This window comes from Triplophysa dalaica, chromosome 8 (assembly GCF_015846415.1).
Source record: "Triplophysa dalaica isolate WHDGS20190420 chromosome 8, ASM1584641v1, whole genome shotgun sequence".
NCBI classification, from domain to species: domain Eukaryota; kingdom Metazoa; phylum Chordata; class Actinopteri; order Cypriniformes; family Nemacheilidae; genus Triplophysa; species Triplophysa dalaica.
The window spans coordinates 19,179,987-19,197,726 of record NC_079549.1 but is presented as its reverse complement, the minus strand read 5'-3'; the positions used below and the strand labels follow the sequence as shown (position 1 = coordinate 19,197,726).

Below are 17,740 nucleotides of genomic sequence, written 5' to 3'. Positions count from 1 at the left end.
TTCGCATTGCCTTATATAACAGAATGCCTTGAAATGATTTAAACAGATTTCTATTCTGTGCTGCATGCAGATTTTCTAGAAACAAAATAGATCTTTCATAATTAATGATACAAAACATCTAAAATACTAACTAAAAACGTATTATAGAGAATCAGACAGACAGAGGAAAATGTATTTTTATAAGAATCTGATTGTAGAATCAGACAGAAGAGGAAATATGCATTTTTATAAGAATCTGATTGTAGTATCATATATATAAATGCACTCATGCTCATTTTTCATGCACTGAAAAGTCCTTGAATATATTTAAAGTTAAAATAGATCTAGCAGGTAGAATTTTAACAGTAAGCGGTTTTTAAATATACGTTTGCAATGTTTCCAATACAGTCAAAAAAATCTGGCTAAACATGTTCGCCAAAGTGTAAAATTGAGTAAGAATTACCTACACAAGCAAGTAAATAAAAGAAATGCTAAATGTATGCATACATGTCATAATCATTTACTAAAACCCTGACAAAATTTAGTCCAAGGTACAATGATCTATCAAAATTTTCTGCAAATTATGGCAATTTTTTACACTCGTTATCCTAATTTCATTTTACTTTTGATGTCATTCACTTTCATGTACTTCGTGAGAGAGTCTAAAAAGTTTTTTCACAAAAACAACAGCCCGAAGCCTAAATTTTGACTGACCTAAACCCAAGATGATGGTTGTGCCAAAAGAGTAAAATACCAAAACGGAACAAAGTATGTGACCACTTGGATCAAACAATACTAAATCAAACCGATAAATGAGTTCATCTGCCAGTATCCAACCGGTGCAAAAAAAGAAAAGCACAGTTTGTGTAATGCTGAGTATAGTCACTCTCTTTTGGTTCCGGTAACGAAAAGCTGAATTGCTGTTCCCCTCCATGCTCTTCACATGCCTCCATAGATAATGAGCAGTGGCCGTGTTAGATGCCAGCATAATGCCAAGACAACACCAAAAATAGATACATCTCAGCGAAAAGTCTGTCAATAAGAGATTGTTCCGAACAATTAAGCCATCCTTGTTATAGTTGGGAATGCTGGATGAATTAAAGTACACCACAGAGATGAAAGCTCTGCTTGGGATAACATGCAACAAGAATGAAAAGAAAAAGAAAATTCGGTCAAAAAACAGCATCAAATACATGAAGAGTTTGATGTGCGTCTTCAGCCAGATAAAACAAGGGTGCCGGCCAGGGACAATCTGAAAGTAATAAAACACATTGACCCCAAGAGACGCAGTAACACTGGTCCTCATGGCATACATTATTAGTGCAGCTGAAATAATGTACATCCGTGCAGGCACATCAACAAAGCCATACATAACAAACAGAAGGTTGCAGATGTTCAGAAGCAGGTTGCACCCAATAAGAGATCCGACCAAGACATTCAGAGGAGGCTTTTGGCAGATTTCTGATCCGTTCTCTGAAGAAAACATACAGTAGATGAAAAACATGTTCATCAGGATAGTTGTGGCAGAAGCAGGCACATCCACTATGGCAAATGCCAAAGAACTCATCTCAACATAGGAGGAAGTCATTTTTGCATTGGCCACTCAAGAACAACAAGATGGTTTATATCCACACTGTGTGACTGGCCCACCCCTAATGTAAATATATTTATAACGGTCAAAAAGCCTCATTAAGACCCTCAGGGACCATATTAGGAAATGATGTGGGGAAAAAATCTCATTTAAACAATACTAGAGCCATTAAACACAAACATAGATCGTACCTGAATTGAATAAACAAATAATATGTTATAGGTTTTTGATTACTATTCAAAGGAGTGGTCATTTTGCTGTGAACGAATATTAACTCTTGTCATGGCTCATTGTAAAAGTCAATGAATCGTGATTTTAATCTATTCTCATTTGCCTTTTGAAACGTAAACTGCAGTTTTGTCGCACTTGATGTTTCAAGTAAGAAGAGATTGGATCCCATAAATTGTATTTAAAATGACAATAAGTTAAATGTATTTTGTATATATGTGGAGGAGAGGAAAATACCAATGCATTTGAATATACATTTCACATAAAAGAGTAAATATAATCTAAAAAAAACATTTGGTTAAATAGTCATCTGCCATTCATGATGCCCATTCAACCTTTTGTGTACCATTCAGTATCTATAAAAACAAACAAATATACATTAAGGGTTAATAGGATGTCCTAACCCCTAACGGAATTTAAAAAATCAAGAAAGCATTGCATTTTATGATATTTACTGTGATTCAAAGGTGTTGCAATATAAATCGTCACATTTGAACACCCAGAACATGTGTTAAACGTAATCTGCTTTTGTGTTTCACACATTAAAGTCTTGACAGAATTTCAATTTTTGTGGGATCTTTTTCTTTAATGATATTTTAGGATATGTAGCATAAATATTATGGCTTACTCCATTTGACATAATATTATATGTGGGAGGAGTTCATAGTGTAAATTTGAACGTAGCAATATAATAAGTTCTATTGTTTAATATTGTATATGCAGTTACACTGACAGTAGTCATCTTGTGTTCTCCACCAATCAAGACTAATGCTCTGCTGGAAGCCATAAAAACAAATTACATAAAACATACATAATAATCTAACTCACCTAATATGACTTGCATCATTATCATTGGCTGTAAACTGTTTTTGATGATAATAGAATTCAGCAATGAACAAATGTAATATTTAATATTGAAAAGTTATATAAAAAATAACTTGGTAACAAAATGGCAACTTTACTAAATGTCTTAATCCTATAGGTGTTGTGTTTGCGTGCGTTCATCATATAGTTATGCTCTCATGTCAACTGAAAGAAAACCATTTTATCGAAATGAAAAGAGAACTTTATTTATAAACTCATCTTTAGATTTAACATAGTTTGACATTGCATATTATAAAGGACTAAAGGTACGTTGGCAAGTGTATTTCTGGTTCTAGCTAAGTGCATGTACAGACTTGAAGTTCTTTGAAAATAGAATGATTGTAATATTAAATTATTCCACAGGATGGCATTGCAGTATTTAGAGTTGGAACACAAACCAATGGGATCAATATTTCAATGCCTGACCTTAGGGCAGGTTTACATAAAAATTGAAACTTTTAATAATATAGCAGAGGTCAACCATTTTCAAAAACCCAGCTGAAAATTAAAACAAAAATGAAATTATAGACAGAACACAGACAAAGGGAAATGCTTAAAATAGCAGTGTTAAATTTATGCAATTGTCAATGTACCAATGCCGATTTTTATACATTCACACAAGTTGTTAGTTGTTTTTAAATTTGTTTATATCTATAGCAATTGAACATTAAGCAGTTTTTATATACATTTATGAACTCAGATCTACTGTACCTTAAACACAAAACAAAACAGTGAAAACATGATGCAATTTTCTGCTAAATGTATGTCAACATGTCAAAAGGAAATTTGTAGAAATCACTTTAATGCCTTTGACATAATGTGGTTTGCAACTGGGAGAAAACAATTTTACAATGCAATGCCATAATCTATTACATTGATAATCTGACCCTAAATTTATAGTCAATTACTATCCTCTGTTCTAAACAGATGTTAGCCTTTAACCCTTTCCGGTATCACCGAGACGAAAGTTTACGTTTCCATCACCCACATTCAGGTTACTCCGTAAGACTATTCGACCGATTTTTTTCACTATATCTACAGCCCGAAGCCTAAATTTTGACTGACCAACACCTAAAATGATGGATGTACCAAAAGCATAAAATGCCACAATAGAAAACAGCACATGACCAGTTGGATTAAAATTGATATTAAAGCGAAACATGAGTTCATCTGTTATCAGCCAGCCTGAGGAGACAAAGAAAAGCACTGTTTGGATAATGCTCAGTACAGTCACTCTCTTCTGCTTCCGGTAATGAAGAGCAGTCAAAGAACTAGAGTTCTCCATGCTCTTCACATGCTTCCATAGGTAGAGAGCCGTGGAGGTGTTGGATGCCACCATAATGCCGAGACAAATGAAACAATAGCAACATCTAAGCCAGAAGTCTGTCAGTGTCAGATAATACCGCAGTATTAGACCTCTACTGGTCAAGATGCTCGATGAATTATAGTCCGCCGCAGAAATAAAAACTCTTCCTGGGACAACTTGTAAAATAAATCCAAATGAAAAGAAGATTCTGTCAAAGACCAACATGCAATACATGAAGAGTTTGATGTGCGTCTTCACCCAGATCAAACAAGGGTGCCGGGCAGGAACAATCTGAAAGTAATAAATCACATTGAGGCCGAGAGAGGCAGTGAAACTGGTCCTCATGGCATACAGAATAAGGGCACATGAAGCAATGTATGCCCATAAAGGCACGTACACGGTTTTATAGATCACAAACACAAGATTACAGATGTTCAGAAGCAGGTTGCACCCAATAAGAGATCCGACCAAGACATTCAGAGGAGGCTTTAGGCCCTTTTCTGATCCGTCCGAAGAAAACATGCAGTAGACAAAAAACATGTTCATCAGGGATGTGGTGACAGAAACAGGCACATTCACTATGGCAAATGCCAACGGACTCATTTCAACAATGAAGGAACTCATTTTTGCATTGGCCACTGAAGGCAACATGTTTTTTTATATCCGATTGTGTGAATGATCCGCCCCTAATTTAAATATTTATAATAGCCACATTAAAGCCTTGAGGAAACCTATTACTAAAATACATGAAAGTATGTTTTTTGTTTTTTTGCATGTTTGTCATTCTTAAATGATTCAGATCATCAAACAAATTTTCATATTACTCAAAGAAAAACAGAGTAAATACAAAATGCAGTTTTAAATGATGGTTTTATTTATTAAGGGAAAAAACTATCCAAACATTTCTGACCCTATGTGACCCCATCTAAAGAACTGCAGGCCTTTCTCGCTTCAGTTGAGGCCAGTATTCATGATTCTACAATAAGAAAGAGAACATCATACCAACAGTCAAACATGGTGGATGTAGTGTGATGGTCTGGGGCTGCATGCTTTGCAGCTTCAGGACCTGGACGACTGGCCATAATTGATGGTACCATTAATTCTGCGCTCTACCAGAAAATCCTAAAAGAGAATGTCCGGCCATCGGTTTGTGACCTCAAGCTTAAACACACTTGGGTTATGCAGCAGGACAATGATCCAAAACACACCAGCAATCCCACCTCTGAATGGCTAAGGTAAATATAAAGGTTTTGGAGTGGCCTAGTCAAAGTCCGGACTTAAATCCAATTGAAATGTTGTGGTATGACCTTAAAAAGGCCGAAGAGCCTCCAATATGGCTGAACTAAAAAAATTCTGAAAAGAAGATTGGGCCAAAATTCCTCCACAGCGATGTGAAAGACACCATAGGTGGCACAACTAGTTATTAGGGTGCAATTACTTTTTCACATAGGGTCAGAAATGTTTGGATAGTTAGTTCCCTTCATAAATAAAACCACGTTTAAAAACTGCATTTTGCATTTACTCTAGTTTTCTTTGTGTAAAATAAAAATGAGTTTGATGATCTGGATCATTTAAGCATGACCAACATGCAGAAAAACAAAAAATCAGGAAGGGGCTAATACTTTTTCACATCACTTTATAATTCTTTTATTTAAACTACTATTACAGCTGTTAACCACTCAATAAATAGTACATGATTGATATAAACAAATAACGTAAAATAGGTTTCTGATAACTATTCCTACTAGTGGTCATTTGACTGTGAACGCTTCATTTCAATGGTAGAATGTTTAATTGTGTCAAGGCTCATTGTCAAACTCTATAAACCATGATCTTAATCTATTTTGATTTGCATTTTAAAAAAGCGAATTGGAGTTTTGTTGCAAAAATGCTTTGGGGAAGAGGAGACTTGTTGCTATTAAAATGTATTTAAGTCAGTCAAACAAACATTAACATTAGAAATCAAACATTTCTTTTATTTTAAAATACAAGTCTGACTACAACGCCAGATTCAAGTGACCATCCACAGGGGATGGGAAAAATAGTACAGAGCTAAAAAAGAAGCGTGATATGAAAGATTAAAAATATAGCACATCTCATGATAAAGACACCCGTCACCAGGTGATGCTCATTCTCTTATGCACCATTAAGCATTCATAAAATCATATATTCACTGAGGGCTTATGGAAGGTCCTCAGGTAATACTACAGTATTGGAAAATTTAAATAGAATAAATTATAAAAAACAAGGCAGCATTGTGTTTTATGATTATTACTGTGATTCTTGCTACATTTCTTATGAACAATGCATTCAGTAATAGCATCAAAATCTTACCAGCTTTAACACAGGTTTCTCCAGCGTGACTCCCACACCTACACAGCTTTAAAGAAAAGTTCACTAAAAATGTGTCATCGTTTACTTCCCAATTGACAAACCTGTTATAAAAGTGGATGGACACCAGAGGATGTCAAGCTCATCACCAGAGCATCCCAAAAGTAGTCCATGCAACACATAGACAACATCAGTTTTTTCAAATTCGGTTGTATACGCCGTGGAAATCTTGACTGACATTGGTCACCGTTCACTTTCATTGTATGTCAAGCAGCAGCTTGGACATTCTGCCAAAAACAATTTCCATTTGTGTTTCACAAAAAAAAGAAAATAAAAAAACGGTGAGTAAAAGATGACAGAATTTTCATTTTTGGGTGAACTTTTCCAAACACCAATCCGAATATCTCCTCACACATTCAACCATAACACCTTAACAAACCAGTAGGATATTTAACATATAAATACATTTATGGCTTCCTCCATTTGACATCGGTGTGAGGAGTTCATAGTGCAAAGTTTTACTACATAAAAGTTATACTCCAGCTCAGTCATCTTGTGTTGTTCTTCACCAATCAAAGCTAAATTCACAGAGTATACTGAAGAACAAATGCTTTGCTGGGTGCCGTGAGAACAAATAAATGAAATCTCATTGTTTGTACTCATCAGCTCCACACCAGAAACTAAGGTTTCATTGTGGTCCTGGGTTGGCACATGCTAAATTGACCTCGGAAGAGCTCTCGGTGCTCTCAATCGCACACAGCGAAAATTGTTTTTTCCTGCCAGCTCATTTTCACATTCAATGGCCCATTTAGTGGTCAGTCTTTAAATCTGTGACAGGTCAAACAACGCTGAGAGTTTGTATGCAGCATCAGAAAGCCATCAAAAGTAGTCCCTCCGCCGTGAATCATCGCTTATGAAGGAAGGATTCCAAGAGGCAGGGTAGATGCAGGAATGCCGTGAGCCAGGAAGACCGGAAAACGGATGCAGACCGTTTCGCTCCAAGTCTGCGTTTCTCAATGCAGGCTACAAGAGAGAATTTGAGTCACATGTTAGCTTTTTATCTACTGCTCCATGGAGCAAATCAAGTTTAAAGTGATAGTTTGCCCAAAAATTTAAATTAATTTTGTCAAAATATATTTTGTGTTATGCAGAAGAAAGAAAGTTGTACAGGCGAGTAAATGATGACCACATTTTCGGGTCAAATATCCTTAAATGACTTGGTCAAGAATGATAGCTCACGTTTTATACTATTTTTAGGTTCTCTTTCCTGTGTTCAAATGTATGTTATGTTCAAAACAAAAAAGAGATCCTAAACATTTTACATTTACCATAAATTAAACAAAATAAACCATTTTCTGCTATGTTATATTGTCCATCTTTTCTAGCTGTAGGCTGTTGCTATTGTAGCAACATTACATTAACACAAAATGTGCGGCCTATGAATACGACTCAAATAAGCCATTAAAACACACGTGATCACACACCGAATAGTAGATGTCAGTCATTTGCAGGAGATTTTTGGTGCTGCCGTTCTCTTGCATCTCTATGGTCTCTCTGCCCCACTCCATAGACACACGGTTACTCTTAGGAAACTCTGCGTAGGGCGACATCTGAAGGTCTCCGCTTTTGAAGATGATTTTATTGATGTCGTTTTTGTCCTTTCTGTGAGGGCAGTGAAGAAAGGCAGTTTAGATACCTGTACTTTATATTCTGAATATCTGTATCAAACAAGTAACTCAACAGGAATTTACTTACCTGCAGCAGGTGACTATAAGAGCGATGATGACAATTAGAGCAGAGCTCCACCGGCAGGAGACACCACCACAGCTATCAACTTATAGACTGCATATCAAAAACATTACATCAGCAACATAAATCATTTCGTAAAATTCAAAATATTCAAAATATTGAATTCTTGGTGTCAATCTAATGTAATAAAAACAAATACGAAATCTTACAATTGCTGCAGTTGAATCCTCCAAATCCAAACATGCACCTGCATGAGTGAATACAAGTATTGATGCATAAACAAAACTTGACTAAACTTGTGTTTATTCCTGTCAATGTAATGTGATTAAAAGTAATGTAGGTGTGTAAAATACATGAATACATCATACTTACTCAACACATTTTCCATTTACAAGCTTAAGTCCATCTCCACAGTCTAAAAATGACATCAGACAGAAATATTACATTCGTAAACATTGCAGGATGTTGTGTAGTCACTGAACAAATGAAAGGGATACTCCACCCAAAATGAAAATCCTGTCATGAATTACTCATCCTCAAATTGCCCCAAAACTGTATACAATTCTTTGTTTGGTTGTACACAAAGAAAGATATTTAGAAGAATATAAGCAACTGAGATTTCTGGGGTAGTTATGGTACTCAAAAATGCCCCGGTTACTGTTTGTTTTACGAAGTTCTTCAAAATATCGCATTATGTGTTCAACAGAACAAAAAAATATAAACAATATTTTTTCTACTATGGTCAATGGTGCCCAAGAAACCTCAGTGGCAAACATTTTGCCAAATATCTTTATTTATACAGGTTTGGAACAACTTGAGGATGAGTAATTCATGACATAATTTTCCTTTTTAGGTGGACTGTCCCTTTAATGTTCTTGACAGTGGCAGTGTAGAGGTAGTCAACCAAAAAAAAACATATATATATTTATATATAGAGGGAGAGATTGAGAGAGACAGAAGCAAACCTTACCTCTGCAGGTCATGTCCCCTAGGTTCTTTTTGAAGTATCCTGGAAGGCACTGGCAGGACGGTGTGCCGCTAACATCCGAGCACACAGAGTACTGAGGATCACACTTTGTCTTCTGGGTCAAGCATAAACTCTCCACTAAACAGAGAGAAGAGATTGAGAACAGATGGCTTCTTCAAAGAAACTCAAAAAGGTTTTCAAAATATTATAAAAAAAATTGGCACATGCAAGAGCACTTTAAAGACATTTTTATCCATGCATGACGTGTGACTGGTGTTATCGTGTCTCAGAAGTGGTGGAGTGGACTAGTGACATGAGAAGAGAGAGCAGTTTTGAGATTAAAGCATGATGCGGGCAGTGGGCCATGAGTGGTACCGTGATAAGACAGCTGGTGCTGAAGTTTTATGGTACAGTGCGAGTATGTCCGGCTGCAGTTGCTCAGGGACATCTGGATGCTGTTGTCGATGTCAGTGCTGGTTACGTTGGCAGAGAGTGAAAACATGTTCACAGCTGAGATCTGCACGAGGTCTCCATCTCTGTACATGAACAACACATTCATAAACACTCGGTGACAAAGAACAGATCCAAGAACGCTAGGACTTGTAGAAACTCACTTTTTACTCAAGATGGAACGTCTGTAACCGTGGAAGATGGAGAGAGAGGCATTGAGCTGGAAAAAAAAACACACACCCACATGTTAAACAGCCTGTGGAAGATTAATACATCACCTTATCATGTTTAACAAATCGTATCTCGATTTCCCTAATAGTTTCAAATCTGATTTGGCTGTGTGGTTTAAAGGTGGATAGGTCAGGTGAATATATTGTAACATACAGCATCCGGTTGCATACCAGCTGTAGGATCTCTCTGTGCAGCTCATGTAGATTTGAGCTTCTGAGGTGCATGGAGTTGTTGACTGTGAAGGTGCCCAAAAATGTCTTCACTGCAGAATAAAGCGTAACAATTGAGTGACTGACGCCATAATACCTTTATTTACGGCTCTTGATGTTCTTTCACTGTGGACAGCTAACCACATACCTTGCGTACAGCTGCGGCCATCCTCCAGGTCAAAGCCCAGGGCACATTCACAGCTGAAAGAGCCACCTGTGTTGACGCACACTGAACCGTGGGGACACGGACTATTGACACACTCATTCACGTCTGTGAAAAACACAATTCGATGAATCCATTTCCTTTAAAATCCCTGGCTTAACATTAAACGTAAAAATGTGATTAGGGTAGTTAAAACGTCAGAAGATATAGATAAAACTTTCATTCAAAATTTCATAAAATTAAAAATAGCATTGAGGGATGTGATGTTGACAAATCCTATGCGAATCGTTATTTAGTTTGCATTTTAGTGTGCATTAAAGTGAGCTGCTTACCCACAGTACAGGAGGGTCCAGTCCATGCAGGCAGACACTGACAGTGTAAACTTGCCTCGGCCGTTCTAACACAGTGGCCTCCATTAGCACAAGTGTCAGGCCCACACACAGGACCTTTAAGGAGCCAGAAGTAGATAATAAATAAGACAAAACTTTATTTGTTTTCACAGTATAAAGACAGTGATGGCGAGATTTCCTGATACCGGTTTCATCGGACACACAAAGTTAACTTCCACTCTATGTTTGGTTATAATATAACAATTTAATTTATATTTAATTCATATTAATCCAAGTTAATATTTAATTGTTTCATATTGAATTTAAACTACTCAACCAACAGCTATGGTCTCATGGGGAAGAACTTGACTTGTCTGCATTAAGGCCGAATGGAAGTCTACCGGAAGTTAAGTTTGGGTCACATTACGTTTGTTTATGTTGTTGCTGCTAAAACAGTCTACAAATAACTTAAAGAGTGCTGCAGTCTTTCTCGTAGGTCTGTTATGTAGGGCAAAACCTGAAAATGTGTTAGCATTTTAGCACTTTTGGTACTGTCATCATGAAATGAATGTTTTTTTGTTAAATGCCTGAAATGAGGTATGTGGTGTAACAAAATCTCAAGATATTTTCATTTTATTTAACAAAACTCACCAGTTATACCTCACACTTAGTTTTTTAAAGATAAAGAGAAGTATAATCTAAACTAGGTAGCCATTTCAAGGGACATTAAATGTAATTACGTGTAAAAATCTTGCAACAAGAAAACAAAGCAACAAAGATACAGTTGACAGTAAAATCTGGATGGAGATTTATCCACAGAATGACTTCCGTATAAGAAAATATGTTTGAAATAAAGTTTGAAAGAGTAAGAAAGCATGATGGTGTTGACGTTGATGTTAAGCATCTGTGATGTTTTACTTTCTTTATAGCTGATAGATCGTAGGATCAGAATTTCTTAAAAGCAACCTGTCTGTGTGTGTGTATTTCCTAAATATGATGTTATTCTGACTTAAGAGCACAGACAAACTTTTTTTGATGTATTTTATTTCTTTATCATTGTTATTGTTTATTATTATTCTTTATTTTGCTACATATTTACTTCATTAGTTATGGATTATTCTATACAACTTTTCTTGATGGTACATTCTACATTCTGTTGGATGATACATTTGTATTTATCTTCATAAGTTGATTGAGTTTGCAGTGGTCTCATTCTCAAGGTTCATAATAGCTTCACAAGACAATGTTGTGAAGCAGTAATTTTCCGCTCTCTATATAATAAAACCTTCTCAATGTATTTCTAGTCGGACGAATTCGGACAAAGTTAGATGTAGATAGAGTGAACTCTAGACAGAGTTAGAATGGGCATCTGAACGCAACTATTGTATATTTTCACCCTACAATAAACTTTGGCTCCTGTCTGCTGTTCTTCCCTCTGACATCCAAGTCTGCAGGATAGTTAGATCTATCCGTTTTGGCGTATAAAAAAGATAGAACAACACTGCGGTATCCTTTCGGATCGATAACATGATCGTAAAATCTATCATATGCCAAGTAAGCTTTTTATTTCTGCCAATTGTATTCAGGGTTCAAAACTCATGAAAGTTGTGTTTATCTTGATCGACTTCTGTTGATTCTAGAGTTTATTTTACCATATAAGTGACCCCTTTCTAATAAACATGTTTATCTATTTCATTAACTTGAATAAAAACAAATTTTAATATGCTGTATCATAATATACTATATTAAAAAAAAGCCATCTTTGTTGCAAGAGTTTTAAAATGACTTTTTTCTGTTCCGAAATGACTGTACCCCTTTGTTCAATTTCTGAGTTTGGGTGATGAGTGTTTGACTCCAAGGTGTTCAGCTTGTTTCACGTCTGGCCTTTATTGCAGAACAGTCAAGTTCTTCCACATTAGAAGGAATCAATCATTTCTTTCTGGATCTTGTGCACAGGGACATAGAAATAGAAAATGGCGCTGCCTAAACTGTTGCTATAAACATAGAAGAACACAGTTCTCCAGAATATGCAGTAGTTTTAAGATTTAAGCAGTCAAACCTGTTTATTACAAGAAGGCCTCCCAATAATTTGTCCATATGATGTACGATAATCCAAAAGCTTTATGTCTTGTGTCCATGAAACCAGTGTGATCCTAGTCTTGCGTAAAACTTATCGCCTCTTTCCTTGGCCAAGGCTGCCCAAGAGGCCATATGACTGAGAGGTAAAAGAAACCAATCACGATTCATTTGTGCCACGACTTGTTTAGAGGCATGGAAATATCCCTGCAGTAACAGGACAGTGTAAAAATAATTATTCTAAGTTTATGCCATGAACCCTGCATACTTTTAAGAAATAAGCGTTTAGTAGATTGCGATGAATTCTTATAGCAACTGTAAGCGTCTCCCCGAATTCCTGTGAAATTCAACAAATCAGATGACGACTTCGAATGTCCTGAAGTGTTTCCAGAAAAGTGTGCCTTACGCATCACACGTTAAGCCAACGGTCCCTGGGCATGACGTCTGAGGCTAAGACAAGTGTGATCATAACTTCCACAAAACTACATCGTCCCTGCAGCACTCTATGGTGTAACAATCTGATACTGTATATCAAATATAAATAACACAAACGCACCTGGTGATGGGGTTGTCCTTGTTGGCATATGTGTGGTTGTCACTCCCATCTCTGTGGTTTCTTTGTCTGTGTGACTCCTGGTGGTAAAAACCACAGTGCCACTGGTCGGAGTGATTTTGCTATAGGGTGTCGTTGTATGTCTGTCGTGTGCCGTCGTGTTCCCTGGCGTGGCTGTGCTGGTTTCTAAGTGCAAGGTGGTGACGTCCGCGGAGCCGGATGTACTGGGCGCCTGTGTTTTTCCAGTGGGAGAGGTAGGCAGACGCTTAGTTGTGGAAGATGCTGTTGTCTCCAGCATATGAGCGGTGTTGGTGGTAGCGAGTGTAGTGTGCTCGGTTTCAGCCGGTGGGGTGGTGCTTGCCTGGAGCTGACGTGTGGTGACAGGAGCAGTCACGGTAGTGCTGGTGGATATGTCAAGAGTAGATGTCTCGTAAGTGGCTTCTTCTGTAATTTGTGGCCTCTGAGTTGCCGGGACAGCAGATGATGACACCACCTCAGTGTTGGTCGGATCATCCGATTTGGGAATGATGGGTGGCTGTTGAGTGGAGAACCTGGAAAACAAGTCATCGGCTGTGGTGGATACATCCAGAAATGCTGGGGGTGCGGTGGTTAAAACCTGAACGGTAGTATCCTCCATTGTACGGGTTGAAGGCCCTTTGGGTTCCTCACGGCTAGTGGAGCTGACAGATCCAGTCGAGAACTCTGTATCAGCTCCGGTATCCATAGAATCAGTCACTGTGGTTTCACGGTTTTGCTGGGTTGTACTGGAGACATTGTGTTCACCGGTGGTAAAAGGAGGCGATGAAGACACAGAGTCACGGGTTTCTGTGTAAGACGTCTCACTGCTTACATACGTAACATCCGTTTCCGCTTTACCATTGTCAGTCATTGTAAAGGGTAGTGTGGAATTTGGGTTTTCACTTTGCTCAAACCTCTGTCGTGTCACAAAAGGTTGTCTCGTCTGCGATTCAGTGCCTTGAGACACCCTTGCCCCCTCGGTCTCTGTAAACTGGCCCTGAGTTGCACTGGTCGACTATGATCTTCAGTTGTGAGCTCAGTTTGATCAATTGTTGTAGATACAACGCTGACGTTTTTTTCCCTTCCCTGGGTGGCACCTGACGTCCCCTCCTCCCAGCTTAACGTTTGAGACACAGTCTCAGATGTGTCCGAGTCATTTGTGTATAGAGAGGTGCTGTTAGAAGTCACAGAGAGCAGGGTGCGCTCTCCAACTCGGCTGGTGGTGGAGACGTAGGTGCTATCGGTGCGAGAAATAGAATCAGTCCTGTCCGTGTCAGCGTAATGCTTTCTTTGGTCCGTTACAGGAATATCTTGCACTGTCCGGGTCTCCGTCACGAGCAGGTGTTTCTCTGTGAGGGCTGGAAAAGAACTGCTGCCATAGGATGCTTCAGACGGACCCTCCCATTGGGCAGTAGCATTATGGGTGAGCTCATGGTTTGATAGTAGATGTCCAGTGGTATCATCTGAGGTCTTCTGAGTTGTCCAGTCCGCTGTATTTGTGGAGATGTGGAAAGCTTGTGATAGTTTGTCTGGAAATATAAAAAACAAATAGGCATGTCAGACATTTGTAAAATATATCAATTGTCTATAATGGGGAATTTGAGGCATTTTACCTTCATTAATTCTGCAATTTGAGCAATACCGCCACTAGGGTGCGCTTCACATGATAGGATACTTGGGAAACCTCTGGAATTGTGTGAGATGTTTTCAGAAGTGACTGCGGATGTAATGATTTTGGGTGGAGAACAATTGGCAGCCACGGTCGTCTAACCTAACAAAAGCTTGGGCTCTAAAAATGGAGGGGTTTTTGACCCTTTGGGACTTGCTGTTTCCTTCCTTCAGCTGACCAAGCAAAGTCCATAATACAGCAATGTCACTGCTGCATGGAGTTCAAAGGCAGGGAGAAATATAATCAACTGGACCTCAGACTGAATAGAGACACTTATTTTAAGATGGTGGTAGTAAATAAACCCGATGGGCAGAAGTACCAGTATGATAAACAATACCATAATTCCTTTGCATGGATTTGCCCATGGTATATTTTCTAACTGATATATTTCTGATGTCTGGACTGTAATAAATACATTCTCTTCATCTCTTATAGTTTATATTTCACGTTTTGACTAGTCACACCCATAACTCTGAAATTGCCCCGTGTACAATGAAGTATTTATTTTTTAGGTATGAAATGGACTTTACGTTTTAAGTCAGTCAGTTATGTGCAGCAATTTAAGTATGTCACACACAGTCTTTTTGTAAATCGCCTCACAATCGTTGCCAAAATATTTTAATCTGTCAACTACAAAAATGTCAACAGATATGGATCTGTGATGTTTTGGGTGATGTCAGAATCAAAATTACATAACTAAAATTTTGTTTTTCTGATCACATTCCAGGAATCTTCCTAAAAATTCAAGTTCTGCTACACACTGATAGTGATGGAGAAATACCTACAGACTGATGATCTAGTCATTTGGAAATAGAGAATGAGCTGGAAAAAGGGAAATATTCCTTTAACCCAAGGCAAATTGATACGCACCAAATAAAGACTGTATAGCACTCACATCTGCATAAATCTGGATAGTATTTTTGCATTGCAAAACAAAATCAATATTTCCTAAATCACGTTTATCCATACATTCATGCATTTCAAGAGGACATTAATCCAAGAATAATGCATCATACCACTCACATCCCAATTTAATCTAAATCAAATTAGATATACAAATACAATAAATTATTATAAACAAAACTTCGCAGCCAGTGGACAGAGCAGATACCTAAAACCAGGTTTAGTAAGGATCAATACAGTGCCAGCTAGAAATAATTTAGTCCAGGAGTTTTCAAACTGGGGTCCACAGAAAATGTTTGAGAAACAAAAGACAGCAAAAGTAGCAAAATTCTAGTGAAGATTATTGCTGTTTGATTTCTACAAACAATATGTTGCCTTTATAATATCACACTAACTATTTCCTCAACAGTTTAAATGATTCTTTATACAAATAAAGTATTTTAGAAAGGGGGTCCCTTTCAAAAGGTTCATCATATTTGGGGGTCCTTGGCATGAAAAGTTTGAAAACCCCTGATTTTGTGTATTTATTTACTCCTGCTTACGGCCCAGTTCAACTATTTTTGTATAACTATCAATAATCAATTGCTTTTTATTCGAAATTGGCCAAACAAACACCTAGATTATACACATCTGGATGCACTGGCTATGCAATATATAAGAGCCAATTTACAGCATCTTAATATTAATGTGTCAAATGACTTTTAATGGTATATTTGAGCAACCAAAGATATGAGCACCATAACATGTAGCAACACTTCTACATTTACTACTTAAAACCCTTACTGTACCCTTAAATTACTTTCACTATAGTATTTATAGCCATTTAACCATTTAAATACAAAGGTACCGTTCCCTCACTACAGTCAACATAACCATGGAAATTGAAGTTCAACTGATAATACACATAGTCCTAAATCCGCCCCCAAATACGAATAATATACGTTTATTAAAATAAAATTTCATGAGGACCTATTTATGTAATGCCCAAATGGTTTAATAATGTAATGTCCAGGGTGACACCTATAGAAACAGTTGCTTGAAGTCTTGTCAGTTTCAGCTACGCTATATATCGTATAAATCTCATATAATAGGCCCATCTGGTGACAGCACACAGTCTGAACTTCAAGGCAGCTTTACACCTGGGATGTGATTTTAAAACCTAGTCAGAGGCTCGCATTTTGTAAACAGATGCTTCGACCATCACATGCTCGTGGACCGCATGTCTTACCAGCTCGCGCTCCAGTTATCGACACACTGGCGGGAACGTCCGTCATCTCCTCCAGGTCCACAGTCGTCGCAGCTGCCCCCATGTCCGGCCAAGTGGTCGTTTGTTTCAAACCAGTCGTTCGAGCAGCAACAGTTTCGGTACTCAACGGAATATCGGTGTCCGCATCTGTTGAAAAACTTTCAACAATCGTGGCGTTTAGGACGAGCAAAAATACAGTGAACGTCACACGTTGAGCGCGTCTCCGGGCACACGTTTCCATCGTAAAGGCGACCATGCGTACTTCCTATGAAATAACACGCCAAAGCTGTCAGGGTCACCATCGGAAAGTCTCTTTAACGGTTTCCCATTTTAAAACGTCTTATGAGGGGTTTAAAGTTGGAGCTGACGTGCAAGAAGCGGTTTTATTTCGGGCATTGACTGAGAAACAGGAGCAAGTTCTGACTCCTCCCCTCGGGCAGGCGATAGCGGTTTCCACCCCATTCCTCAGGATGAACGCACTCTTCAGTTCAGATTGATATAAAGTCACATGATGCCAAAACAGGTGCTATCCTTTTTTTGTTACATTGGCACTATAAATAGGTATTGGAAACGATAGATATAGTATTGTATTGCTAGATACTAATATTATTTTAGATCCCACGACTCAAGTGTGCACATTGAAAGGTGTGAAAAGTTGGGGAAGGGTGGGCATGGCTTTTCTGAAAATAATAATAGTGCTAACATTAATGAAAAATAACAAACTTTGGAATCATTTCCAATTATTACCCTATACGTGCCCACGTGAAAAATACTACTGTATACTTTCGCATTAAAGCAAACTTAAGTAGCATTATAATAACTAGTTTGTTAACATACAATATTTTGCAATATTATCATTTGTTAATTTGATCAACTTT

General features: G+C 37.8%; 2 protein-coding genes across 2 annotated transcripts; both read right to left on the bottom strand.

Annotated features, from left to right (window-relative positions):
• Nucleotides 1-3,599: 3,599 nt before the first annotated feature.
• Nucleotides 3,600-4,592, bottom strand: LOC130427107 (taste receptor type 2 member 8-like). The gene has a single exon (XM_056754155.1). The coding sequence runs from the start codon at nucleotides 4,590-4,592 to the stop codon at nucleotides 3,600-3,602; it is 993 nt and encodes a 330-aa protein (XP_056610133.1).
• A 1,325-nt stretch (nucleotides 4,593-5,917) lies between these two features.
• On the bottom strand, nucleotides 5,918-17,411 carry heg1 (heart development protein with EGF-like domains 1). The gene is given in 15 exon segments (XM_056755102.1): nucleotides 5,918-7,322; nucleotides 7,784-7,961; nucleotides 8,055-8,094; nucleotides 8,097-8,141; nucleotides 8,258-8,295; nucleotides 8,421-8,463; nucleotides 9,019-9,153; nucleotides 9,391-9,551; nucleotides 9,630-9,685; nucleotides 9,867-9,958; nucleotides 10,054-10,176; nucleotides 10,401-10,514; nucleotides 13,030-14,061; nucleotides 14,064-14,558; nucleotides 16,821-17,411. Coding segments are annotated over 15 exon segments (2,994 nt in total). The 5' UTR covers nucleotides 17,119-17,411; the 3' UTR covers nucleotides 5,918-7,178.
• Nucleotides 17,412-17,740: the final 329 nt, after the last annotated feature.